Consider the following 27,572-nt stretch of genomic DNA (forward strand, 5'->3'; position numbering starts at 1 on the left):
CTCTCAGTCTCCACTCTAATTCATCCCAAAAGGTGTTCTATCGGGTTGAGGTCAGGACTCTGTGTAGGCCAGTCAAGTTCATCCACACCAAACTCTCTCATCCATGTCTTTATGAAGCTTGCTTTGTGCACTGGTGTACAGTCATGTTGGAACAGGAAGGGGCCGTCCTCAAACTGTTCCACAAAGTTGGGAGCATGGAATTGTCCAACATCTCTTGGTATGCTGAAGCATTCAGAGTTCCTTTCACTGGAGCTAAGGGGCCAAGCCCAGCTCCTGAAAAAACACCCCCACGCCATAATCCCCCTCCACCAAACTTTACACGTGGCCCAATGCAGTCAGACAAGTACTGTGTGATTCGTCACTCCAGATAACGAGTCTCCACTGCTCTAGAGTCCAGTGACGGCGTGCTTTACACCACTTGAGCTAATCTGAAGGCCACATGAAGTTTGGAGGTCTGTAGCGATCGACTCTGCAGAAAGTTGGCGACCTCTGCACACTATGCGCCTCACTGACCCACTGACCCCGCTCCATCATTTTACCTGGACTACCACTTCTTGGCTGAGTTGCAGACGTTCCCAATCATTTCCAGTTTGTTATAATCCCACTGACAGTTGACTATGGAATATTTAGGATTCTTGTTGCACAGGTGGCATCCTATCACAGTACCACACTGGAATTCACTGAGATCCTGAGAGCCACCCATTCTTTCAGAAATATTTGTACAAACAGTCTGCATGCCTAAGTGCCATTTGGATGGGTGAGTGAATACCTTTGGCAATATAGTGTATTTATCTTGCTCAGAAGGTAACAAGCTTTTTAAAATAATTTCATGTTGAAACTACAAAAAATAATTCCTTCACTCTAACAGATGGATAAGCTAACACTTGACAATAAGAGCAGGTTTGCTTCGTAAAGTAGTCGGAAAAAAAGGCGGGTAGTGTACCAATCGGCACCTCTCACAAAAATGTGGAGTTTCCAGCTAATATGTCACAAACTGACATCCAGCAGGAGGTCTTTAAGTTAGTGGGACACAGTTGTATGGCAAATAACCTGATGTGCTTTCAGTGGGGGCCATCTCAGGCACAGACTAACATGTCAGCTAAATCATACCTCATGCTGTATAAGGTACTGCAGGAGGCTGGTCATTTATAGAGGCAATGTTCAAGCTTAATCATGTAAGGTTACTTTGTTGTACATCTAATAGGGGGGTGAAGAGTCAAATCTGGTCATGTATTCCTCACTTAGCAAAGCCAACAGTAAAGGGAGTTAAAGTACTATTACATGGGATCGAGTTGAGTAGCTGCCACACTTCATGCTGTGTATACGGTGGTTATACTCACCCATCTGGATGAAAAAATATATGTCTTGTGTATGTGGTCTATTTTCTAGCTTTTTCTGGTGCTTTCGACAGCATCTCCATCTTTATAATAATAATAATAATAATAATATTATAGGACTTATATAGTGCGTTTTTGAGTCCTCAAAGTCACTTATCAGCTGACAGAGTGAATGATGACCATGAGATACAGTTAAAAGCTTCTGGAAAAGCTTGTAAGCCGACCTTGGTTTAGAATATACTGTGATCTTATGACACTTATATTTCACACAGGTGAAAATGATCTAATGAACAATATGACTTTTGAAGGTAACTAGAATGGCCATATCTTATATAAACAAACAAAAGGAATGAAGTGAAGTGAATATTTTTAGATTTTATATATATATACTTTTTTCACATCACTAATTTTGACTGTTTTGTGTAGGTCCATTACATGAAATCTAAACAAACAACCATTTAAATTCCACTGTAATGCAATTCCATTTTTAGGATTTTGGTATGTTGGCAGGAGAAGTTATTATGGACACATACCTTTTCTATCAGTCGAAGAAATACAACAGAACAAAATATGAAATATTGTGACTTGTGCTTGTGAAATTTGAACACCATCTGCAACACATAAAGTATCTATGGTATCAACAGACATCTGGATAAATGAACATGCACAGTCACACATTTTCCTCCACCTAAATGACACTACCTGGACACACAAAGATACTACACAATTGCTTGCTCTAGTTTGCCTGTCTTCGGAAAAGACATTATGTTTATAATGTTTTTATATTATTAAACATTATGGAGGAGGTGACTCAGTGAGTCGATGAGTCTATTCAAACAGGACTAAGGCACTGAAAACTGCATACACACAAACACACAGAAAACATACAAATAAGGATGTCCCGCAGGCTGCCATTTCTGCCTGTCATTCCAGCTGAGCACTGAGGCAGAAGGACAGAGAAGGAGAGTGAGACAGGCGGGTGGAGAGAGAAAGGGAGGGGGGTGGTGACACAATGAAGGCTCACAGGGAGACAGGAAGCAGATGGTGCAAATGAGGCTGAGGTCTTTAATGAACTACTGCAGTCAAGGCAGAGAAAGGAGAGAAGATGAGGAGATTATGTATTACCTATATAAACTAGTGTCATATAATACCTCTAACAGTAATTCTGCAAAAAAAACAAAAAAAACTCTTTCAACATGGACAATCTTATGTTAATAACTGATCCCAAATTTTAATAACTGATCCCACCACTGGATTTAAAAAAAATCAAACTGTTCTGCAGTCTGAAGACAAACTAAAAATCACTAACTATTTTCACACACACACATTTTTTAAGAATAGTTGTTTTAAAGCCAGCATACAATTGTAAGTGTGCAGCTGCTTTCAGTAGCTGAGGATGACAGAGCGCACAAAGAAAGACAAGGGAAGTCAAAGAAATGCGGATGGTAAGGTGGACGGAACGAGTCAGTGACCTTGTAAATACATTGAAGCAGACAGGACAGTGTTCAGCTCAGGAATAGTTTGTCTGTGCAGGGTTAGGTCTCTATATGTGCTGGTAGTCTTCCACCTACCAACATGACTGAGGCAGCTTACTATGCTTAGGCTGCCTCAAAGACTTTCTACAACCGTCGATTAAAGCCTGTTGGAAACTCCTTGTGTATAAGGTCAGCCGACAAGTGCTTATATATGGCAACACAAAAAGAAAATCACAACATATATCAGAAACTGGGTCAATTAATTGTACTGAGGATGGTCACAGCAAGCACAAAGACCCCTTGCTGTTTCTGATACTTCATGGCTATTTTCTGTCATTGCCATCATCTTTGTTACTGTGGTAATGAGGTTTCTCTAATGGCAGGTCAGGGTCAGCTGTAGGCCAGTCAGCAGGAGAGTAAGACCCTCATAGTTAGCAACAACAGTCACCCCTTAGAGCCAGTCATCTCTCCTTGGCATCCCATCATCATCATTATCGTCATCAATCAAGGGATATTTCGGTCAAAGTTGGAACATTAGATTGCAACATTCATCCAGATATCGTTATGGAGTCTTACATTTCAAAAAATAAACACATTACCAATTGTATGAGCAGAGCATATATGTACCACCCCTACTACATCTTTAAGAAAGCCACAGAAGCATGAGCACCTCCAAAGCTGATGTTGTACACTAAACAAAGAGAATATTTGTGTCTGCGTTCATTGTCATTTAGGATGTTGATTTATTAATCTGTAAACATCCCAAACTGATCCGAGTGAATTTTTCTTAAATGACAACCGGTAGAGTGACAGCAGGATTTTCTTTAATTCAATAATTGATTCAAAAATAATGAACTTGTGCTTATCAAATGAATGTGTCAAATAACTTATTTACTTAATACATGTGTGCTGCAGACCCACTAAAATGTGTATCACGTGTTTTGAAGAAAACCTGACAATAAATATGTTGTAATCTTTAAATAATTAATCAATTACTTACCACCAATGTGGGTAACAAAATATAAAGGAAAGGGTGTAACTGTACACACCTAAATGTAAAATTATATTTGCTTTTCCCTGCAGAAGGACACTAGTTAGAGTTGAAATTACATTTATCAACATTTTGATGAGTTCTATGGCCCTACAATGAAGCTGAAATATAATGTGTGCGGAGTAATCCCACCCAGGTATCAGCTAGATCCCACAATGTGTGTAAAATTACCTCAGAATCTTATATTACAAAAACATGTGTCAGGGAGAACCCCACCTCAGAGGTAAGACTGGGAGTATTTACTGAAAGGCCAGCGTTTGGACCTTGCAGCATACTTCAAAAGTGCTTTTATTAGATTAATCTTGAATGTCTGAAGAGGACCGATGATGGAAATGAAGACAGGGGCGAGGAGGGAGGGAAAGGGACGAGAAGGAGAGTGAAGATAGGAATAAAGAGAATGAGATGGAATAAGGAAAGAGAAGGAGGGTGGAGAAGAGGAAAGAACAGTTCTCTGTGTCTCCAGTTTAACACAGACACACATAAATTCCACGTTAACATCTATGTTTCTGAGCCTACATCAGCCTGGGTCCAAAGAAACCAAAGTGAGGCATAAAACCAGATGACTCCAGGGCGATATAATCTGGTTAACAACAACCATACTTATAGCTAGCTTCAAAATAACATCTCTCTACGGTTCCAAAGTTCATGCTCTTGCAAAAGCCTTCATTCCACAAACTCTTCTAAGGCGAAGACAGACCATTTACACATGTGTTGGATGCTGCAAAAATATAGTTAATCATATCAGGTAATATGGGACATTCAGTCAGCACCACATCACAAAGAAGTCCAACATTCTTACATGCTACAAAAAGCACAAATGCCATTAGCTCCAGTAAAAGAATGAACAACAGAGACATTATATCAAAAAAATGTCTTTCATGAAAATAATCAAGGGAAAGTTAACTTAATAAACGCCCCACTTCGACTGTTTCTACTCTTGTGAATGGACAGAAAATGGAACTTAAGAGAAAAATTGTGAGCTATTACACCCAAGATTTAACCTCTGAAGTGTGCATGTGTGTATGAACTGTATGAAGATACTGACAAAACTCACATTCACATCCAGCTCAGGATCATTCTACGCTGTGGTCCCAATGCTAACCTCAAGTCAACAAACACACATGGAACTCCGCAGAGAGAGAAGGAGACGGTGCAATGAGAGGCCAGTGGTTATTTTGCTTGGACCTAGGTTGTGATTCTGAAGTGTAGACTGGGCCTGGTTACAGACACAACGTGGACCGCATAACGGCTCTTTAATTGGACCAAAGTGAAACGAAGTCCAGATGCTTTAATAGACAATATTCGCTTAAGGACACATTCCAATCTGTCTCTCTCTCCATTTGTGTTCAGCTCTCTCACTCCCACATTTTTTCACCTCTGTACTTTAGTTTTTCACATTTCTAACACTTTTTTTTTATGGTAGACTGACCCTCGACATTGAACTTTTACAAATGATGCACATATTTCCATGAACAAGTATTCTATAAGGTTATTTGATTATATTATTGATATTTGAAGGTCTTGAAAACATTGAGTTTTGAGAAATTGAGTTTGTCAATGTGGAATATGCATTAATATTAACACATAGACCAGATAAATATCACATTATGCAATGGAAGTCAGCCGGGTTAATACATTTGCACTTATTTTGCACTTATTTCTATTCAGGGTCACAGGTAACTGGCCTGTTCTAGCAGGCAATGGATGAAAGACTTACCAGTAGGACACATCCAGGGGGTGAAAACAGTGCCTAGAGATGAGGTTTGCAATGACGGATTCAGTCTCACGACACGCTGTCCCGTTGCCAATGACAACCTTGGCACATCTAATATGGACAAGAGGAAGAGGAGAAGGACAACAAGGATTATGAAAGCCTTAATGGTAACCTTTAACATTAAACCTTAAAGTTAAAAAAAAAAATAGGTTCAGTTCTACCTCCACATTTATAACATTACATTTACTGATACAACAGAAAATAGACATGATGAGATGATTTTCTGACAGTATTCTCTTAAAGGAGTCATCACCTGGTTTTATACGTATCCAGCCCCCCTTGGATCGCTTTGGATCAATTCGTAAAACTTATTAGAAAAAAAAAAAAAAAATTTAATCTAACATTGAGCTTGTTCTGACCCTTTTTCGTACCGCGATTTTATCACGCGAGATTACGCGCGAGGTTTTGACTGGTCCGGATGTGCATTGTATAATATGTAATGAGGCGCGCGTTGATTCGCCGCAGGAAGGACAGAGCCAGGGGGGCTTGCCTGCATGCAGACTCCAAAACATAATGGCGGCGCTTCGGCGATTTCAGGTAGCGGACGGGGCGGGGTTGGGTGGTGAAAGAGGGGTGGGCTTATGCAAGTAGTCGCCACGGTGACGTCACCGAAGGCGCAGAATCAAAATCTCGTGCTTTAGGAATGCACACCCTTGTGTGCTATTCCTGTTCGGAAAAAGAGCAGAAGCGAAAAAACGGCGCCACTTTCAAACTCCAGCCTTTCAGGCAAGTTTCAACTGAGGTCAAACACAGATATGCATGTTTTAACAAGAGAAATTGCGATTTCCAGGTGATGACTCCTTTAACAGTAACTTTTTAAGCACAAGCAGCAGTACCTGTATTGGACCATAAGGTGGCGCAGTTTGTCCGCTTCTTTTTGTTGGACTTCTGAATTATGCAGGTACACAACATCAGTATGAATAATCTGACCTGAGAGCAGAAATGAAGACAGAGGGAGAGAGAATGAAATGTTGCTGATAAAGTATTATGATAACAAGAGGGGTCTCAAGCGATGTCTCTTGGCCATATACAGTCTAACGAAGCAGCAATGCCCTAAATAATGGCTATTCAACTATATTGTTCAGGGGGGCACATTTTCAGAAACTAAGGGACATTTTTCCTGACCCACTCAACCCCTTCCTCGTCTCACATATTAACCTTGTGCTATGAAAACCAAGTATGCATCAAGAATGGTATTGAGCGACATAGAAACAGAGAGTACACGTAGTAAGAGGAGAGGTAGAGATGCTGACTGAGATTACTCTGATCAGCATACATGGGAATTAATTACAATATAATAGATTTGTGTATATTTCTGACTTTCACCCTGATGGTGATGGCTAGCTTGCTGCAGCTCGGTGCTACTTCGTCTTGTCTGTCTGCGCTATACTGTTCAATCTATGATCTGGATCATAGAAGTGGAAAAGTCATCAGTTATGCATTTGTTTATCACTGCATGATTAAAAGAAGGATTATTTGTGGCAATATGTCTTTTATTTGTCATATTTTTTTCCTTCTGGCTTTAAATTTTAATTTGTTAACAGAACTGATCGTCGCGCCGTTGGCACGCGGGCCAACAGTTGAATAGGCCTGCCCTAAATATATCAAATAATTTATGAGCGCCCCACATCATTACTGTCTAAGCCTCTGCAGGAAGTCCAGCAGCTGACGGTTAGCTCCTTCCTCAGAGCAGGAGTGTAGCTCTGAATGGACAGCTTTGACTGGAAGTCATGTGAGCTAGGAAGCATCAACACGGTGACCATACCATGCTGCGCCTGACACCCAATATATACCTGTGTCTATCTGTTCTAAGTGTGTCAGCATGACTTGTGGCCACACAATCAGTCACCCAGAGGGTGGGACCTACTCTTGCGCAGTGTGAAGCCACACCCACTGAGACGCATGCTGTGACATGCCGTACAGTACTGCAGACATACAAAAACACATATGCACTCACATATAATCCACCACCAGGGAAATGCCAACTGGCATCTAGTTTCTGGCATGTACACACACGTACATGCGTGTATACACACACACACACACACACACACACACACACACACACACACACACACACACACACACACACACACACACACACACACACACACACACACACACACACACACACACACACACACACTTTTAATTTATTCTATGTAAATGTAGTTAGTTTACATAGAGTAGATAATCCTTCAATAAGGGAAACATAGCAATCTGTTTATGCTTATTGAATCCATTAAAAAAGGGCTAAAGAAAGGAACAATAATTAAGAGAAAGTAGTGGAGCCGTGAGCTGTATTCTATACTAATCCTTTTGGATCAATGCAGTGGCACAGGATACACAAAAGTAGGTGGTATACACATTCAGTACACTTTCAGTGTTCTGTACACTATGTGGTCACTTACTAGTAGGGGATAGAACTGCCAGCTTACAGCCATGTCTAAAGCCAGGGTCCACCCCCATGATGACACAGCCCCTGACTGGACACACCAACAGGCGCTGTCGGAGGTTACGCACAAACATGGCAATTGACTCCTTTTCAGCTGCACTTGTCAGCTTAGTCCTAAATAGAGAATATGCAAGAGAGAGAGAGAGAGAGAGATGGGAAGCGGCGTGGGGGGGATGTTATATTTTATATATATATTTACACACACACACACACACACACACACGGTTAATTGTATGCAAGCACCCACACACATAAAAAATACCTGTAACTCCTAGTCAGGAAAGGCAGAATAAGCCTTTTATAAGAGTCCTCTACAGCATGCTTGATGATTGCACACAACTCTTCTTTTGCAAACGTCTTCGGTTTCCACCTATGGGCCATAAATACAATATATAAAATTAAACATGTCTTCCTCTAGTCTGCAAACTGACTCCCTCTCAGGAAAAAACATGTTACACATCCCATCCCACGCACAACAAAAACACCCAATTTGAAAGAGTTTTTATTATATTTGCAAGTAACCGGAGTGTGAACATATGATGCTATATTAACAGACCATTCCTTCCAAACAAATAAAACAGTTAATGATAAATATCAGTTTCAATTTAAATTCTTTATTTATACAAATAAACTTGACCTAGGATACATGTATACAAAGCCCTGCTTCAATTTAATTGAGTGGTATCAATGGTAATCAATTTTTGAGTGGTATTCCGCATTACAACTGCAAACTTTATATGTTGATGATTAATTTTTCCTCTAACCTAAAATTCCAAAGAATATTTTATGTGGAATTAAAAAAAACATTCTTTTTTTTATTTTACTTTGAAGAGAAAATTAATTAGAAATCCATTCCAAAATGTTTTGAGATATTGCTCAACTCAATTATTTCTCAAGGTAAAATGTGTGTTTCTGACCTGATATTGATGCACCACCTAGTGAAGTCATTCTTCACCCTTTCAGGAATGTTCACTTTCACTGTCAAAATCTTCAAACTCTCCCCTCGGTTAATAGCCAGGGTCTGCACACATACACATAGACACACACGCACACAGGCACACACACACATATATCCTGTTTTATGCAATACAATACATTTAAAAACAGTGCAGATGAACACAAAGAGGAAGCTCCCGCACTAAAATGCATAAACATTTGAAAAGCAACAGTAGTTTAGTCTGTGGAAGTTTGGACATTTGAACATTTGGAGCCTGATAAGTTGGCTTATGCTATTGTAAAACAAAATATGTTTTTTTTTTAATATATTTGTTTTCAGTTGCATTTAACAACAAAGACTTTTGCTCAGCCAAAAGCATAAAATCTAAATGTCTTCATCATGCAATGTATATCGATGTATTTTTGTTTCCACATTGAATCACCATAGAACTACGAGGGGAAAGGAAGTAATTATTATAATAAAAATGTAATCTGTACAAAGGTTTGTACATATGGTTACTGTATACACAACATATATGTATAGAAAACACATGCACCCAAACCTCCACACATGAGCACAAAATCTTTCAACGGACCACAGAGTTGTGTGTAAAAGTGATGAGCCTAGGAGTATATCCTGTGGCCAGGCCTGTTGTGTTGTGTGCTGGTCCTCCCTCAGAGGAACTGTTACATGCTGTTAAGCAAACTGTAGTAAGTGTCTGACCTTTTCAGTGGGGAACCTTTAGCCCACCACAGAACAGGGCCAAGAAACAAAACGTCAATCTGGAAACCAAGCGGAAGAAGCAAGCTGACAAATGCCACCACTACGCCACCATCAGCGCTGAGACCGCAAGGCCTACCCCCACCCACACCCACACTCGTGGTGCCACAACAATTACCACTCAGCAGCACCCTCGGATGTGCTGCATCCATACACACGCACACACAAATAAAAAAATAAAAAAGATAAAACACAGCTAATGGCATGGCAGAGGCAAGAATTAAAGTAGTGAGCTTGCTTGAATTACGATGAAAGTTAAGATTTCTCTTCTGTTGGCATGTTTCTGCCCTGGGCTGCCACACTGACTGTGATTAGATTTCTCAAACAATCTCCATCAAAGTACTGAAGTTTAACATGCTGTTGTAGGAAGAAAGCAAAACACTTCTTACTGAATTCTCAAAACATCTATCCATATCAATACAAAACTGGTCTTTGCTAATTCTGTGTTCTCAGGGTTCGATGTTTGGCATTTTATGTCATGAAGAACAACACAAAAAATCTTTACATGATCACCACCATACTTTACAAGTCAATTCCAATATATCTATGAATATCATAGACAAAAATAAGAAAGAATTGCCAAAATATTTTAGAAAGACAAGAAAAAACACACTAGTGAAATGTCTCCGACCAAAAACGTATCTAACTTGTCTACAGACACAATGCTGCATTGAACATTTGCCAAAGCCCATACTTGTTGTCTCATGATAAACACATTTTAAAGCAATACAGACATGCACGGCTGCAAATCCACAATCCAAACATGTGCTTCTTGTAATTTAACTACCAAAACACTGAAAGTGATTCTTGTCTTTTGCCCGTTTGCCAAACCCCAACTGTGGTGAATGCAACTATTCCCCACCAAAATTCAAAACATTTGGCTGTCTTCACCAGCTGTGCGATTAGCATCCTTGCTTTGTTTTCCTTGGTGGCTGGCCAATGCCCTCGCTGATGATGAATAAACTAATGTCTGTCTGTACGTGACATCTCTCAGTTTCTGCCTCGGTTAGGTCACTGGTGGGAGACAGAGGGTGATCTGAGAGGAAGGATGATGTGAGACAGAGTGAAAAGCACACTGTGTGTTAGATGGGTCAGGGGTGACATGTGGCCAAGTACTGGCCAAACCCTGACGAGCCCAGACAGAATGTCTTTCCTCGATGCCCCTTCATCCTTCCACCAGCCCCCAAGGGTGGGCAGTCAGCCAAGGACCATCCTCTCTCTATCTGTCTCCTTCTCTCTCTCACCCGTTCTTTAGAGGAATACTATCAACACATCCATCCATCTGACATATCAAGTACAAACAAACAAATACACATACTGACACATAGATTCACAGCAGACTTGCACGCTTTTTGACCTGGCTGTCACACATGGGACACACTGAATAATAACAGTCGAGCAAAGCTGTCAGCAGATGGCCTTGTATTCCTAAAATAAAGTTACGGCTTCTCCGTAGGCTGCTAGTGCAAGACGGTATAAAACGAAAGGGAAAATAAGCATATAATGTTCCAGATAAACACTGTAATTATAACTGGTGAAGTATATGGAATGCAAGCTACATTTAGGGAATATTTTCTTTCGACAGTACAGTTTCCAGATAAATATTGACTCTCTAAATATCAATGAGGAAAAGTCACCGCAAGGGACCATGGCCCAGCATGACACATTGGTCTTTTACACAAACATACAGGCTACACAGGGAGAACTTTGTACTCCTTCTGTCCCGTTTACACTCTTATTCCATCCAAAAACAAACACCTCACAGCAGAGGCAGATGGCCGTTGATGGAACAACAAACTTCAGCTCAAAATGAAGGAGAGAGAGGAAAAGCAACTCAATTAGCACTTAATATACTTAGTTTAAAATGTGGCTTCAACCAATGTGTTATTTATTTCATTGTGTCAGTTGGAAAACTAATTTAATATAATTTGGGGCTTATTCTTGAAATGGAAAGTTACACAATTAATATGATGTGTAAAAAAATAATACAATATGTTACATTCTCTGGATAATTTACCTTATTTAACATTAATGATAAATCAATTATATTTTGCACAAATGGTATTTATCATCTTCTGTCAAAGCATTAACAATAAACACACAAATACAAATTGTTAGTGTATGTGGGTGACAAGTAAACTTGTTTTTCCCACCTCTCCATCAAAAGTGAGTGTTAAATTGATGAAACAGTTCCATTTATCCAAGCTCCTCTGCAGGCGAGCCCCACACTGTAGCGTTAAATTACCATTTGATCACAATGCAAATCACATTAGAAATAGCCCACTCCACATTCAACAAATCCGCTCTGGCATACTCAAGAGCATACCGGCTGCTTATAGCTATAAGGTAAACGCGTACCCTCCGAAGAAGACTTCAAATCAAATCTGACGGAATTTAATCTGAGCTAAGCATCTCAACTGGCTATGTCAAATGGCTTTAAGTCATACTGAAGACCAGAGTGTTGTATGCACTAACTTTAGAGAACGTATGAAATAGTTACATAATTCTATAAAGGCATACATGGAATAAATATTATTATAATCCATGATGCTCCAAAATAAAAATGCTAATCTCAGTCATTTTCCAAGCAAAAATGCCAACTCTTCTCAGGTTCCTGCTCCAATTTGTTTTGGATGTTGGTCAGACAAAACAAGCAATTTGTTGACATAATCTAGAACATTTTTAAACCAATCAGTCCATCAATTAATAGAAAATAATCATCAGGTTATTTGAAAATGAAAATTATTCGCAGCCAAATACTTTTCAATAGGAAGTGTTTCAATAAGACAATGAGGACTGAATGTTCATCCTTCTTTAGTCTTACTACTATAATTATAAAACACGTGTGTCGTCATATTCCCTTTTTTAAACTAAAACATTAAGGATGTCATTTCTTGACTTTATTATTTTGTCTGCCAACACTGGTTGTTATTTCCAATCTAAGGGTGAACCTGCATGTTCACCCGTAGAACCATTCTAAAATCTTTCTTTCACTCCCTTCATATAATATCCTATCCTTTTTGTTAAACATACCACCAGGGCTGGGGCTTGATAAAATGTGCTAAAGCAAACGGGCAAGTGTGTGCTCACACACATGTCTCCTGTCAAAACACATCTCCCACCTGCTCCCCCTTCCCGACAACTTGACGGCTAGAAAAGGTTCATTTTAGCCGGAATCCGACAGCTAACAGGGTCACAGCAGCCTGTGGATTAACGTTCCATGACAAAGGCGAGTCATCGAATTAAAGGGCTCTCACACACAGTGGAGGAGAAGAAAAAAGGGGAGGTGTGGAGTGGATTGGAGGGTTGAGGTTTAGTCTGAAAAAGAGGGAGGGATCCGAGCGAAACAAGAGTGACGGGAGCACCTCAACGTCGCTCAACTGTTCATCCTCTCCCTCCCGTTACCATTCCCCCCTCCCTCTCCCCATCCTTCCATCCGCCTGCAGGCCCAGCAGCAGTAGCTGTCACTACAGGAGAGCGCCTGTCAATCAAAGCCTCCTAATCCAATGGCATGTCGGCAGGGGACATGTCACATATGTTAAGAGGGAAGAATGAGGGGACTTGCAGGGTGTGCTTGAGTGTGAGGATGTGTGAGCGCATGAATGTATGTTTATGTGATTGCATGACTTTAGGGCAGAGCACGGTTGCCAGAGAGTGTGGTGTGCTAGAGAGGCAGTGGTTGATGGAAGCTGTGGTGACACATGAGGCCCGGGACCAACTCTGAGTAACCCACTAGTCACTAGAAGGACAGAGGGGGTGCAGAGGAGGCAGAGCAGGGCACAAGAGGGGTAAATATGGAGGCAGACAAGGCTAACTGCGACTGACATAGCTCACATTCAGAATCAGCACACATGAAGCAGACAGAAATGACACAAACAGATGGTGTGCATTTGTTTGCATGTGCCGATGTGTGTGTGGATCAGTCAAGGCAAAACACAGGATACAGGTGTAAATGGCCTTTAGAAGGCCTTTAGGTCCAGCGTATCTCATTTTTCAAGTGTATTAATTTCATATGCATTTATGTGGTATTGTTATTGTTTATTCGCTTATTTTTACCATAAATGTACCATTTTATTTTGAAGGATTAATGCCGGTTTTATTTTCTATAAAATCTAGCAGTAGCCAAAGGGTTGGGAAAAACATTTATGAAAAGAACGCCAGGGCTTAACCTTCAACTACACAATAGAATTGTGTAGAATTGTGTACAATAGAATTGTGTAGTGGCGTCCCAAAATTCCAACATATGCATACCAAAACACGTCTACCAAACCTGCAGGCCACTGCACTACTCCAGGAAGGAAGGCATGAAGGAAGTGATGGAAGAAGGAACTATGAACTGGTATGTCTTCTTACCTGATGGGGCTGGATGCGCTGGGTGTTGCAGGTGAAGTTAACATACAGGTGGAACTTATCAATGTCCTTGTTTTTGTTTTGTTGGGGCCCAGTTTTGTGGTGGCCTTTGAGAGAATTTGTCTGCTCTTTTTCCTTTAGTGCTGACTTGGACACAGAGGACTGGATGGTCACATAGCTGTTCTCACACCTGACACAGCAAGAGAGAAACAGAGGGAAAGAGGGCAATGTATTATTATCACTGTAACAGAAAAAAGTACTCTGGTACCGAAGTCAATGTATCATAGACTGCTATGGAAAAATAAATATGTGTGCATATGGATACGTTCTCACAATGTTTTCACGTAGGTGAGTGTCTCAGGGTCTTTGGCTATCATATCAGCCAAGATATGCTCCACACCTGTAGCCACTTCTTCCAATGATGACAAACCTGCCACATACAAAAACAGATGCATATAAATATATACACTTAGAAAATAAGACACTTGTACCCCTTTAATGAGCTCTATAATTGCAGGATAATTACAACAATGTTGAGTACTACATTTAACTTAATGTATATGTCTCACCTTCAGAGCCGGGTTTTACCCATGCCCTTAAATCCAGAGTGTGCGGTGTGTCCAAAAGTGCAGAGGCAGCGGCCTCAAGGCCAAGTGCTTTGGCTCTACGTGCTTTTGTCAACTTACTGCCTTTCTTATATGGAGAATACTACAAATAAAGACAGAAGCATAAGACTGAGGTGAGTGTTGATGAAAGTGTGGATCAATATTGCAACCAGGAATTAGATGTCCAAATCACATTTAAATGACAGATATTACTTTAGCATAAAAATGTGATTCTGACCACATGATCTAGTTCATCAGCTGATCGGCACCTCCTCAGGTTGTGTTCCAACTCAGCTGTCAATACCCCATCCTTCTTCAGGGTCTGAATCACAGACTGGGTCTTCTTGGCTAGAGAGCTGAAGCAACAAATGCCCATACACAAACATACAAAAAAGAAAAATTAAAAACAGATTGTATGTATAGTGCAAAATTATCACACAGAGACGCACAAAATAAAGTGTTACGCATGTACACAAGTAAAACAATCACAGACAATCAATACCGTTTCAGGCTTCAAAGCTTGGACACTAGCACCATCTAGTGGCCGATGTCAGATATGCTGTCTGCAAGTGAACCCAAGCCTGCTTAGCTCATATGAGAAAAGCATTACAGCCGCATATATTTAAACATTTTGTCGGAATGTGCCCTATGAATGGATTGATGAGTGCTGGTGAGAGTATGAGTGGATGATTGTTTTTTTTTTAGTTTTTTTTTTTTAGACATTTCATTTGCCTACCATAACTCCTCATATACGAGCTGGACGTCTCGGACAGCATCGGCGTCCATGTGATTAATCATCTCTTTGCGGTAGCGCACCATGAATGGCACAGTGTTCTCCTCACGAATCAGCCCAATAATATTTGCACACACCCATTGCTCCACACATGTCAGGGTGGACAGCAGCTGAGGGGAAGGGCACATGCAGATATTTAGACAGTACATGTTTATACACATATTGTAAGGAGGCTGTAAGACACTGCCCATATAACCAGCAATTATGAAATTTTCCACCAGTCACAATTTTTCACACAAAAAACAAAAAACGCTTCAATACCTCTATCAAGTCCCAGTACATATTGAGTTCATTCCCCAGAGATTCTGCTTGACCTGGTGGTAAAGCAGTTGGTTTTCCAAAACAGGCACCGCTGGTCTTCTGTTTCTTTTGACAAGGCTCATCAAATGTGAAGTCTTCCTCCTCCACTTTCTCTTTTTTTGCTGTAAGGCAAGCTAGTGATGACCCCTCGCCTGCCCATCGGTCTTCATGGTGGGCATCTGATACGATAAATGACACCCTCTACAAGACAAAAAAAGAGACAGAAAAAGAGAAAAACAACATTAAAAGATTGAATAAATAATAGAGATTAATCATGGGATATGTACATAGAAGGTAACATCAACCATACACAAAAGAGAGTTGTGTTGTTGTTATAAAGCATTGCAAAAGGAATGAAGGAAAATAACTGGATTTTTATGAACTGTCTGTTCTATATAGCACCTTTGGTGTGCACAGTTCAGGAACAAAAAGATATTCAAAGAGCAGCAATAAACCAGCATTTGGGGACTTGCTAGGGCTGTGTCTGTGTGTCAGCCCTGTGATAGATTGGAGACCTAGGATAGGATGTAGGCCTACTCTGCCTTAGCTCAAGGTCAGCCAGGATCGGCTCCGGTCTCCCTGCAACCCTGAATAGGATAAACTGTTAGGAAGGAAGGAAGGATGGAAGGATGGAAGGCCTTGAGCAAAGAAATGATTAGTCGTCTATTACTCATACGATTTGTGCACTGATCAATTTTTTGATTGAATGGACACATCTGTAAAACTGAATTTTTCCACAAAGATTCACACAGTCTTTGTTTACCAGAGGTCAAAAGGAAATAAGTTATTCTGAAAAATAGTTATATTAATAACTAATGACTAATACATTACAATCACAAACCAGAAGTGACTCAAATGGCTGTCAGTCTTACCTCCTCCTTCGTGATATTTGGCCCACTCTCTTCACGCCTCTGTCCCCCTGGACAGTCTGTTGGTCTCTCTCCTTTGTCATTTCCAGCCTTATCATCCTTTTTGCTTTCATCGTTATGTTCCATCTGTGTTACAGCCAACAATGGTGCACCAGAACCCTTCAGAACTTTAGGGGCCTGTTTTTTTTGCTGCGCTGCAGGTTTGCGTGGTGCCCTTGGTTTAGGAACTTTAGGAACTTTAGGAACTTTAGGAGCTTTAGGAACTTTAGGAGCTTTAGGAGCTTTGGGTGCTTTTGGCTCCTTTGGTTTAGCAGTTCTCTTGGCAACTGCTTTCTTCTCCCCCGCTGCTGCAGGGGCTTTAGCCACCTTGCTAGGAGCTTTTGGTTTTGGCTCTGGTGGCCTCCATTCGTCGCTATCCTCATCACTCATCACTACATGGGAAAGGGATCTGGTAAAGAAGGGGTGAAATTAATTATCATCAGATTCCAATACAATAACAGGATTTAGCTTATTTCAGCTACGTTTTGAATGTTGGGAATAGTTCTTTCCTCCAATATCATAATATAATCTAATGTGTCTAATGGATTATTCTTATTTGCATAGTCTAATAATATGGGTATGTTTAGCAATATAAAGTGTTAACCCCAAGACGCTGCAACAACAAAAATGGCTTGCCAGTGCAGAAAATGCTTATAAATCACTTACACGTCGGACTCCATATCGCTGTACTCTACAACTTTGGCAGTTGTTGTTGTTCGGGGTCGTCGCATCATCTGTTAATAAAGGTTTTTTGTTAGCCAGCGTAATCATTAAATCATTTCGCTAGCTAGCTAATCTAACTAACGCTATTAATAAAACAAACACAATGTTATCCACGCTTAGGATAGATATCACTATAGTATTTCGTCAGACAGCAATGACAGTTAAACAGCAAGAATATTGTCTATGCTAACTTAAGGAGCAGCGTTGAATAAACTGAAGCAGACACGGGTTTGCAAAGGTTTGCTAGCTATCACAGTTAGTTAGGTCAACGTTAGCTGTTATTTCAAATTTGGCGCTCCGGCTGACGCTAGCAAAGTTAACTGGCGAAATGGAACAACAACATATGGCACTGTCTACCCGCACGGCAGAACGCGTCACAGACAAGTTTTACATTCATACCGTTGAAAATGCTCAAGTTGTTTGTTGGTATTCCGTTGGAAATCCTAGCTGGCGAAGCAGGATGAATGCCTGCTTCCTGCAACAGTACGGGTTCGACCAATGGCGCCGTCCAAAAGTCTTAAAGGGCAAGCATCCTCTTCGTTGGCAGCTGACAGGCACCTCTACCGCCCCCAGTGGACTGTAGGGGTAAATAGAGATACCGCAATAGATATATGGCTATTAAAAACCTTGTCACTTTGGTTTCACACTGATGATTCAAGAAGCTTTGATTATCCCAAGAGTGATTCTAAAATCCTTCAATTGCATCTATTCTATCTGAAAATTACTCTAATTACACAAGAGGGCAGGGAAACGTTGAATAACTGATACTAATAGCTACCTGAGATTGGTCTTGGTCTCAAGATCAATTTGTGAAGGTATTGGTCTTGTATAGGAATGTACTGCATTTTTATTCGGTCTGTTCTCGGTCTCAGATAAAGAGTGTTCAGGGTTTTATTTCAAGACCACAACTGTCTGGATATCACGAAACTTGCCTGTGCCTTGTCTGATTTATGTTGACAATATTACTGTAGTTGATCATAGAAAACATAGGGAAGTTCCCACACATGAAATTCACATCTGCCACGACTTTTGATTATTTTTGGAGACATATTTCATGGTACAATTATACATACACCTGTATACATACTGGAAATACAAGATGTGGATGAAGAGGAATCTTCATTTGCTTTTCTGTGTGTGTTTCATAGGAATGTGAATCTTTCAGAACAATTTGAGGAGTGCGTATGGTTTACATGTTCCACATTTCATTGGACGTGTGTTACGCAGTGTGGAACTCGCACGGGCCTGGTCTCGGTCTTGACTTGGTCTCAACATCTCAATGTCCTGGTCTTGTCTCAGTGTCAATAGACTCTGGTCATGACTTGGTTCAGGTGATCTAGATACACCACTTTGTTAGCAATTTGACTGTGATTTGTCTTTAGTTACTGTAAATGCATGTCCCCCACTGTGCTCTCACTTCCTGTAATCAGCCACTGCCGATTTCCGTGGTATCTCCATTGGATGTTACTTTTTTGTGTTCCTCCAAAGAGAAGCCAAAAAAAAATAAAAACCTAAACAGTCTTTCAAGCTATCTATATTTACAAATATTTGGGAAATGGGAAATGCTATAATTGTGGAGCAGCTACAACAAAAGCTTTATTAACCTTTATTAGATTGTTGGAGTAATTGAGTAGATTATAATCTAATGTTGTTAATGACTAACTATAGTCAGTCATTAACAACATTAACAACATGGGCACATTATTTAAATGTACATATATAAACATTTAGAATAGATTCACAGACATATAATATGAAATAATAAAGTTTTATATATAAACCGACAAGTAAGTTCAGCACAGGTACAATACATATTTACATTACAACTGTTTCATGATTGCTACGTTTCGTTATACTCTGCCTCTAGTAACAGATGACGCGTTTCGCGAGGAACCAATCATAATTCCAGTTTGAAAATAAATCCAGCCAGACTAGGTTTTGGTTGATCGGGATGTTCGTGTGGGTTTTCCCCGCCTGTTGCTTTCACTTCCCTCTGTCTCTTATCACCCTTAAAGGTAGAAAGTCACAGAAATCTGTCATTATTTGTGAAACAACTTGCGACTTGACCTGAAATACGGTATACTTCACTTACTCTTTCAGCAGCATCATATGCAGTGTGATTTACGCGCTAACGTGGGTTTGTGTTTGTGTTTTTCCAGGTGTTTGTGTGACGATGACGGACCCAGAGACCCCCAACCAGCCTCTGTTGGCAGCTCCCTCTCAGCCGGCAGTTAGTGCACAGGGGTAAGGATTATATATGGATTAGCTTTTCTATAATCAAGGGGTCCCAACACAAGGGACAAAGCGAAATGTAACATGATTACATGGATATACATTTACTAACCTGTTATTTCTTGTTGCTATACTAAATTGTTTACTAGCAACTTTGTAAAAAAGTCTGTGTGTAAATCTTTCTACTATTCAACTTTTGAATTTAAATTCCAGTGTATAATGTGTAAGGTACAAAGGTACAAACATACGTGAATTAAAATGACAAAAATATTACCAAACAACAACAATAATTTTATGATATTGGGCTTTATAAATAAAATTGACTTTGGTTGCAAATTGACTTGATTGACTCTAATTTACCAATCCGTATGAAGCTTCGTGAGTCAGTTCATTTATTTTCATATTGTACAGAAATAGATGGAAACCAATAGCTGTGTGCAAAGCAAGGACATAAAACAACTCATAGACTACAGTTGTAGAAAAGCAAATCTAATGTACAAAAAATAAGGGTACAGTCCTTTACATGTGTTGTAATTCTACTAAGTCAGTATATATATATATATATATATATATATATATATATATATATATATATATATATATATATATTCATGGCGTTACTTTATTTGATACGTTTTGTTTTTATGTGTAAATACCACTTAACTTCAATATATTTACTGAACATTAAAAACTGTGCGTATCTATATTAGCATCAGATCATTAGAATAGACATTTGTTAGTTTGTTGACATTTAAAAGCATCCTCATAGAGGACACGCTGTTTAAAGTAATGGGGATTTCCAAATTGTGAGCTAAAAGAGGAAGAGGCAGAAAAAAGGCACAAATCTACCAAACTTTTTCTTAAGCGTCTGCTTGGCAACAACTGACTTCATCTCTCAGGTGGTGGTGACGTACTTCATATGGTAAATACCACAGTTTAGGTTCCTCTTCCATCGAACTACTGTGATTCTCAGCTTCTGTAATGTTCCTCATACGTTGCATCATCTACTCTCACCTTTCCTATCTCATTGTTTTTGTCTGTGTCAAGTGCATATTTAATACCTATGGCCTCTTTGTCAGTGGCAGATATTAATGATCATTTATTTTCTCTTTATTAATCAGTCATTAATTAGGAAAGACGATCCTTGTACAGTCCGTATTAAAGTTTTCTTCATGTCTCTACTCATTTTCCTACTGTCTTTCTGTCCTTCTGATTCCATTTCAACGTGGAGATGTCCAACAAGTCCCCCAAATTAAATGTTATTCTCCTATTGACTCCCCTCTTCCCTCTTGCTCTCCAGTGGCCGCTCCACCCGGGCCTATAAGGTGACAGCTTTGACCCTGTTGGCCTGCCTCCTGATTGCTGGCCAGGCGGTAATCGCCTACTTTCTCCTCAGCCAGAGGAGCGACATCAAATCTTTGCAGGACCAGAGCGACAACCTGGAGTCCGAACTGACAAAGGGAAGATCTGGTGAGGAATTCAGTTCAGATTACAATGGATATATTATGTGTATATATATATATATATATATACCGTATATATATATATATATTATATGTAGCGGTTATTAGAGTTTAGATCGGCCTTCTGTGTGTATTTTGCATCTTCTCCCTGAGTTAGCGTTCTCTCCGGGTACAAACTCATGCAGGTTAGGTAAAGTAATGACTCTAGATCACCCGTGGGCGTGAATGTGATCATCAATGGTTGTCCGTCTCGTCAACTGTCCTGATAAACCCTGCTTTTGCCCAATGCCTAATGAAATGATGAAAGAAGGGAAAATGTCCAAATGTGCAAATCCTTGGAGTGACTTGGAATGTTACTCATTGGATTAATGATTAATTAGTAGTGGTAATCTTTGGTTTGAAGTTCAAACAAGACTGGATCCAAGACTCCAAGAAGATCTTTGTTGAAGTCTAACTTTCATTTTCTCAATCAATCTGTTTGTTTTTGTCCTTTCTTAGTAGCTGCGCCCGCACGGATGCACATCCCCATGAACGTCATGCCCGCCCTGATGGACTTCTCTATGGACGAGGTACAAATACCCAGTGTTGGAAACATTCACTTTCTACATGAATAGTTCAAAGTTCATTTTAAAATGAACTAGTTCATAGTTCATAATTCAAAATTTTGAACTAAGTTCACAGTTCCAAAAATGAACTAGTTCATAGTTATTTTTTTCAATATGTTGCTGCAAGCTGTAATTTTTCAAAATTATTGCCACAGCCTTTATAGAACCACAGACAGCAATTATTTTATCAGTTTTAACACTGAAACTATGCGTCAGATCTCATCTTCATATCCGATTTTGAATCCTTATCCAACCAGGGTTTACATTAGAATAGAGGGGACAGCATTTCTCTATTGTTGCTTTAACACTTTGCTGCAGTATATTCTCAAAAACACGAGGAAAAACTTGCTGCTTGAATGGTCTTTTTTTAATGAGGAAGTATAAAAAACATGACAGCTTCAGTTCAATTTGCCGTTTCAGGTTTGCTGTTGATGTGACTGAAGTGCAGATTTTTTTTTAAAGCCAGCGGGCAAAGTTTGCACAGGAATATAAGATTGTTCCCATCCTCACCATCATTAATTACAGGACTCTCAAGTTTTTAACTTAGTTCAGAGTGAGATTTTGGCTGAAGGTTCGTGTCCACAGGCAGCGTTATTCCCACGTTTCTCATTCATTGTCTATGTAAGAAGCCGTGCAATGCCTTCGCATCGCGAGTTTCGAGAGACAGGGCGTCGCCTCCCGCAAGCTCTCTGCTGTTTTTTGTTTTGATGACGTATGCGGCGGTGCGTCACTGGCAGCTGCTGTTGCCAGATTGGGTGTTTTTTTTTCGCTACATATTAATGCCTGTTTACGGTGTGTTTTAGCCTGGTTTTTGCCTGGAAGGCTCTATACAAATCTGGCACCCTATTGAACAAAGTTAAACTGAGAGTTGCCGTTCACAGACACCAGAATGAACAGTAACGTTCTGGCAGAAATACAGTACGCTCAGTTCACGTTAGCCCAAAATATGAATGAGTTCATGAACTATCGTTCAGTGAATGCGTTCAGGCACTGCAAATACCAGATCAATATTGAAATATCCTACAATAATGCATGGTTTTGTTGTTTTTTTGTTTTTTTTACCTTGAGACATTTTGATAAGGTTCACTTATGTTTCTTTTGTAAGGCGGGACACTCAAAACAGACTTTCGGTGCTCTCAGATATCGCAAATATGCTGATACTATAATATAATACACACAGGTGCCAAGTTACAAAGGAGGAGCAGGAATATTCTTTAAATTCAATGATATAATAAATACATAAACATCCAGCTTTAATACACAAACAGTAACATTTCTGTCTTATTCCTCTTGTGCTGTTAAAAATGTGTTCTAGATATTTTTCTCATTTCTGTTGTTGTTTCACTGATTGTATTGCAGGAGGCGTCCACTGAGGTCCCAGAAAAAGAGGGTATGTTCTGTATGTATTTACTATATTCATATATGTTCATATACTGCATATATTAATTTAACTCTCCGCTGCTCCCAGCCCCTCTGCAGAGCACCATGTGCCAGCTGGAGGCAGCTGGTGTGAGGGCTGTGGCCCTCCCAGGTTTCCGCCCGGTGTGTGACGAACAAGGCCTCTACCGGGTCCAGCAGTGCTTTGAGAAGTTCTGCTGGTGTGTGAACCGCGTCGACGGGCAACAGGTCCCTGGATCCCTGAGGGAAGGAAAGGCCAGTTGCGGCGCCTTCACTGGTGAGACAAGATAACTGGTCATGAAGTCAGATTGAGAGTAGCTTTTTATGGCCATCAGACACAAAAAAAAATATATATATTTTTAGTTAATTTATGTAGTAATTTAAAAAAAAAAGGTTATCCTTTAGTAAACCATTATTGAAGCTTGATTTTTTTAAATACACTGGATTTTGTCATGAGCTCAGAAAATAATTACATTTTTAGTGCAGATCAAATCATTTTAAATTACTTATCAACATTTTATGAATTAAATACTTCATTTATTTCTAATTTCAAACTAATCACTGTTTGTATTTTGATGCAGGTTTAAATAAATCTCCTTCACATTTATATTATTAAATGAATACTTATTTGTGAACCCTGATTTAAGCTTTCTGTCCTTGTAGGGAACAAAATGTTGTCTCTGCCTAATTTCAACTGAGACTGTGGTGAGTTTGTCTGATTCTCCATGTAGGAATTCATATCATTATATCCTAGAGCAGGATATGATTTCTGTGTATGCTGCTATTTTCACTGCAGTTAAATGAAGAAGTGCTTTTTCAGACTTTCTACTGCTGCTACAACTTTGAATCAACTGTATGTTTTCATCATCTATTTTCTGTTTCTCTTTCTCTCCTCCAGAGACGAGCAGCAGTTCAACGCCAAATCATGACATCTTGATACATTTATAATCCCAATCATAATTGTTGTACTTTGTGAGCTTATGAGATTTATATACTGCTGATAAATTAACACATTATAACCATTAATCTGCTTGCCATCAACTAATCAATTGAGTGCTCATCAGCAACCGATTTATATGGACAGAGGTGACTTTTGCTATTGATGACATATAATCTTTCAGTTTTAAAATGGCTGGTAAAAGTTAAGGATTTTTAAAATAGTTATTGATTATTGGTTATTGTTTTAGACTTACATGTTGTTTTTGTAAAATTTTGTCTCGTGTCACTGACAAAAAATAACACATTTTCTATGATGGGAAGTTTATAAAATGCACTGATATTTTAAAATATAATATACTTTTAATATTCAGATCAACAATGAGGACATTTGAATGTGTTGCTAAAGGGGGATGAAATTGTAATATAAAAAAAAAAAAACATCACCACACATTTGGGCACCATCAAGAAGCAGGAATACTCCACTTTTGACACAATGGTAAACTGTATTAACCCCATTTATTTGAACAACCCAAATAAAATTCTCAAAGTAGACAGTACCGGTGTTTTTTTGTTGTTGACAGTATCACATACAAATTTCAAACTGAGTGAAACCCTGCAACGACAAGATAGTTTGATTAGCCAGTGAAATAAAGCAACATCAACTGACCCGTCATTATATTTTCCACAGCATATCAAGTGTTTAAAGCAATATATTACTTGAAAAGCAAGAGAAAACATGCAAAAACATAATGGATGGGAAATAAAGAAACTAAGAGCATGCAATACAAAGACAGCAAATACGGATTGTCAAGAGGCACAAGTTGTTTCTGTGTTCAAACATTTAGCACACGTTCAAGTCAAAATTAAAAAATCAAAGCACAGCCTCAATGTGAACTCAAATATGGCTTTTTTGTCCAGTACCTGTTACAGGACCGACTACATAATCATTGTGTGTTCATTTCAACAGCAGCGATACAGTACCTGGGATTATGTTTAAAAACATTTCCTATTTGTACATTTTCAAGTTATCCAACCAAGTGAAATATCTCCCCACCCAAATGAAAACTCAAACTCTAATGCATCTCTGCTGTCATCACATGTACTACTGTTGAGCTGATTTTCTGTGCGTTTTCAGACTAGTGTCCAGCAACAACATCATTGTTTAAGGATGTAAGATTAACATTTATCTTTACAGTTAAACTCTCTTTCTCAACAACAACAAAAATAACACCTTTCAGGATATACATCAAATCAAAACTAATCTGGCAGGGTTTTATATTTCTTAGACAAAAAACAAAAACAGTTGTTGACAAATGAACAACTTTGAATCTCTAAAATCCCCACAAGTGCAAAAGATAAACTAGTTTCCAGCATATGAAATAGGCAGCCAAACCCCACAGGAATGGCTATTGCACACATGACATGAGATGATAACATCAAGTCCAGACCAGAGTAGGCACTCTTAATAATATGTTTTTTTTAATAAAATAATTTAACACACTCTTACCTAATCCCCAAGTGCAGTTAAAACATCTTTAAACAAAAAAATCACTTTGGCGTACATTTTCATTTCATAGCAGCTGACACACTAACTGTGTGTGCAGTCTGAAGTCTGACTTTTTGAAGTGTTGTGAGGTGGAATATATAGAGAAATACTTTTAATCAAGTGCGTATTTTTGGAGTGATAGGCTCTATTTAATGAACCTATACAAAGATGAGGACTACAATTTAAAAATAAAACATTTCACAAAGTGAAAATTTGACCTGTCACCACACAACACCACAGACTTTGCTCCGACACCTGCAAATATGGAAGGTTTCTTACACTGAAGAGCACCATGAGTGTGAGGTGAGACACTTTATAGATGCTGCATCACCCTGAGCAAAAAACTCAAATTTGCAAAAGTTGCTATAATTATATTTTTCTATTTATTCATCCACATAGAATGTGAAAAGAATAACTACTGGGCGTGTTTTTGAAACGCATAGCAGTTCCTGTATGTGGCTGGAGTGGCACCTTCTGCTCGCAGAATCTCTCCTCCTCAACGTTTCTCCCTTCCTCATCATTTGGGTCCTCCTTTTAGGGACTGTATGTAGCCTTTGATGGTGTTTTCGATGTTGGGAACGACGTAACTCTGTGCTGCAAAGATTCCGGTACACGTCCCTACGGCAACACCCAGCAACGCTGAAGAGCGTAGTTTCGCAACAATGTACCCAGCCATAAAACCCTTCAGGAAAGGAGAAGCCAGCAGACTGCCTCCCTGAGGAGGAAAGGAGAGATTAGACCTGGTACAACGTAGTGTGACGAGTGGTTTTATGTTTTATAACTCTGCATGTACATATTAGTGCCTGAGTGAGCCTTACTGGTGGAACCCCAGCCTGTATCTCATCCTCCATCCGTCTCTGAATGTCTTCCAGCTGGTCCTTCAGCTCCACCAGGTCCTTGAGCTGGCCCAGAGGACCCTGCAAAACACAAAGGCAAACAAACACCAGCTTAGTGTAGGTGACATGGGTTTCCTAAAACACAGCCCACCTAAAATGGCAAAACATTATGTAACTTATGTATTATCACAATCATTGCAGCACAGGTCTCAGAACTAACTTAGTCTGCTTGGTTATTGTTGTATAGTGCGTGATGTTTTCACTAGAATGGCTGATGACTCGTTCACTATTTGGTAAGTGAAAAACTAATTAATTCACCTACACCGTGACTACAAGTAACCACCATACTGACACAATATTTTTTAACACAGCCAGCTAGGCTAACGTTAGGCGCTAGATCAGCTAATTTAGCTACAGATTAGCAGCTAGCATTCAGCTCAAAATGTATTTTATTTCAACAGCTTGTTAATGTTTGATACGTTTACGGTGTATCTGTTTAAAAAAAAACTCAATAAATCTATCGTGTGTTTATATCTTTAGCCAGTTAATCAACCAACTACTTAGCTTTTAAGTCAAAGCTAACAAAGCTAAGCTAACCAACACCAGATTCCTAAACCAGCAAACTGTTTACTTCATAAGCTTCGTGTGACTTGATGACTGCTGAATAACGCTGTAAGTTAGGCGGGTTGTTACCAATATCAAAAATATCTACGTTAAGTTAGCGTAGAAATGTGAAAACTCCGACCTTGTCATCTGCCATAGTTTCACTGCCAAAGTTGTTGATGTCCCTTCTTCTTCTCCTCTACTTCGTCTTCTTCTTCTCAGTAGGTGGCGCCATACACCCCGCGTTGAAGGTGCATGTCGCCACCTAGTGTACGGGAGTGTGTAACATCATGGCTTTAGGACGGTATCTGTTATTGCTATATTACTTGCATTTAACAATATCAAATAGCTGTTTATAATTGTCCACACTCTCGGAGGTATGTAAGCATGCTATACCTAATAACACCACACTAATCTTTCCAGCATTTACTTTATTTATTTTGTTTTGTGTTCTGTAGGCCT

General features: G+C 39.5%; 3 protein-coding genes across 3 annotated transcripts in view; 1 reads left to right on the forward strand and 2 right to left on the reverse strand.

Annotated features, from left to right (window-relative positions):
- Nucleotides 1-17,986, reverse strand: part of srbd1 (S1 RNA binding domain 1) — a 47,155-nt gene extending 29,169 nt beyond the window's left edge. The window contains exons 1-14 of the mRNA XM_084020786.1: nucleotides 17,888-17,986; nucleotides 17,432-17,499; nucleotides 16,730-17,174; nucleotides 15,819-16,058; nucleotides 15,501-15,667; nucleotides 15,003-15,120; nucleotides 14,729-14,867; nucleotides 14,493-14,589; nucleotides 14,163-14,349; nucleotides 9,010-9,113; nucleotides 8,355-8,462; nucleotides 8,049-8,206; nucleotides 6,474-6,567; nucleotides 5,581-5,688 (exon numbers count right to left, since the gene is read on the reverse strand). Coding sequence (XP_083876912.1) covers nucleotides 5,581-5,688; nucleotides 6,474-6,567; nucleotides 8,049-8,206; nucleotides 8,355-8,462; nucleotides 9,010-9,113; nucleotides 14,163-14,349; nucleotides 14,493-14,589; nucleotides 14,729-14,867; nucleotides 15,003-15,120; nucleotides 15,501-15,667; nucleotides 15,819-16,058; nucleotides 16,730-17,174; nucleotides 17,432-17,499 — 2,033 coding nt within the window. The 5' untranslated portion in view covers nucleotides 17,888-17,986. The remainder of the gene's footprint in view (nucleotides 1-5,580; nucleotides 5,689-6,473; nucleotides 6,568-8,048; nucleotides 8,207-8,354; nucleotides 8,463-9,009; nucleotides 9,114-14,162; nucleotides 14,350-14,492; nucleotides 14,590-14,728; nucleotides 14,868-15,002; nucleotides 15,121-15,500; nucleotides 15,668-15,818; nucleotides 16,059-16,729; nucleotides 17,175-17,431; nucleotides 17,500-17,887) is intronic.
- A 1,442-nt stretch (nucleotides 17,987-19,428) lies between these two features.
- cd74b (CD74 molecule, major histocompatibility complex, class II invariant chain b) lies at nucleotides 19,429-24,677 on the forward strand. The gene is made up of 8 exons (XM_084021170.1): nucleotides 19,429-19,565; nucleotides 19,648-19,732; nucleotides 21,021-21,190; nucleotides 21,682-21,752; nucleotides 23,148-23,178; nucleotides 23,257-23,463; nucleotides 23,850-23,891; nucleotides 24,085-24,677. The coding sequence occupies exons 2-7, from the start codon at nucleotides 19,662-19,664 to the stop codon at nucleotides 23,882-23,884; spliced, it is 585 nt and encodes a 194-aa protein (XP_083877296.1). The 5' UTR covers nucleotides 19,429-19,565; nucleotides 19,648-19,661; the 3' UTR covers nucleotides 23,885-23,891; nucleotides 24,085-24,677.
- A 1,421-nt stretch (nucleotides 24,678-26,098) lies between these two features.
- LOC311020909 (SLC35A4 upstream microprotein-like) lies at nucleotides 26,099-27,318 on the reverse strand. Its single transcript, XM_084021171.1, has 3 exons — nucleotides 27,253-27,318; nucleotides 26,490-26,588; nucleotides 26,099-26,386 (listed from the first exon to the last, which is right to left on the reverse strand). The coding sequence occupies exons 1-3, from the start codon at nucleotides 27,265-27,267 to the stop codon at nucleotides 26,189-26,191; spliced, it is 312 nt and encodes a 103-aa protein (XP_083877297.1). The 5' UTR covers nucleotides 27,268-27,318; the 3' UTR covers nucleotides 26,099-26,188.
- Between the last annotated feature and the right edge of the window lie 254 nt (nucleotides 27,319-27,572).

This window comes from Eutrigla gurnardus (assembly GCF_963514095.1).
Source record: "Eutrigla gurnardus genome assembly, chromosome: 11".
NCBI classification, from domain to species: Eukaryota; Metazoa; Chordata; class Actinopteri; order Perciformes; family Triglidae; genus Eutrigla; species Eutrigla gurnardus.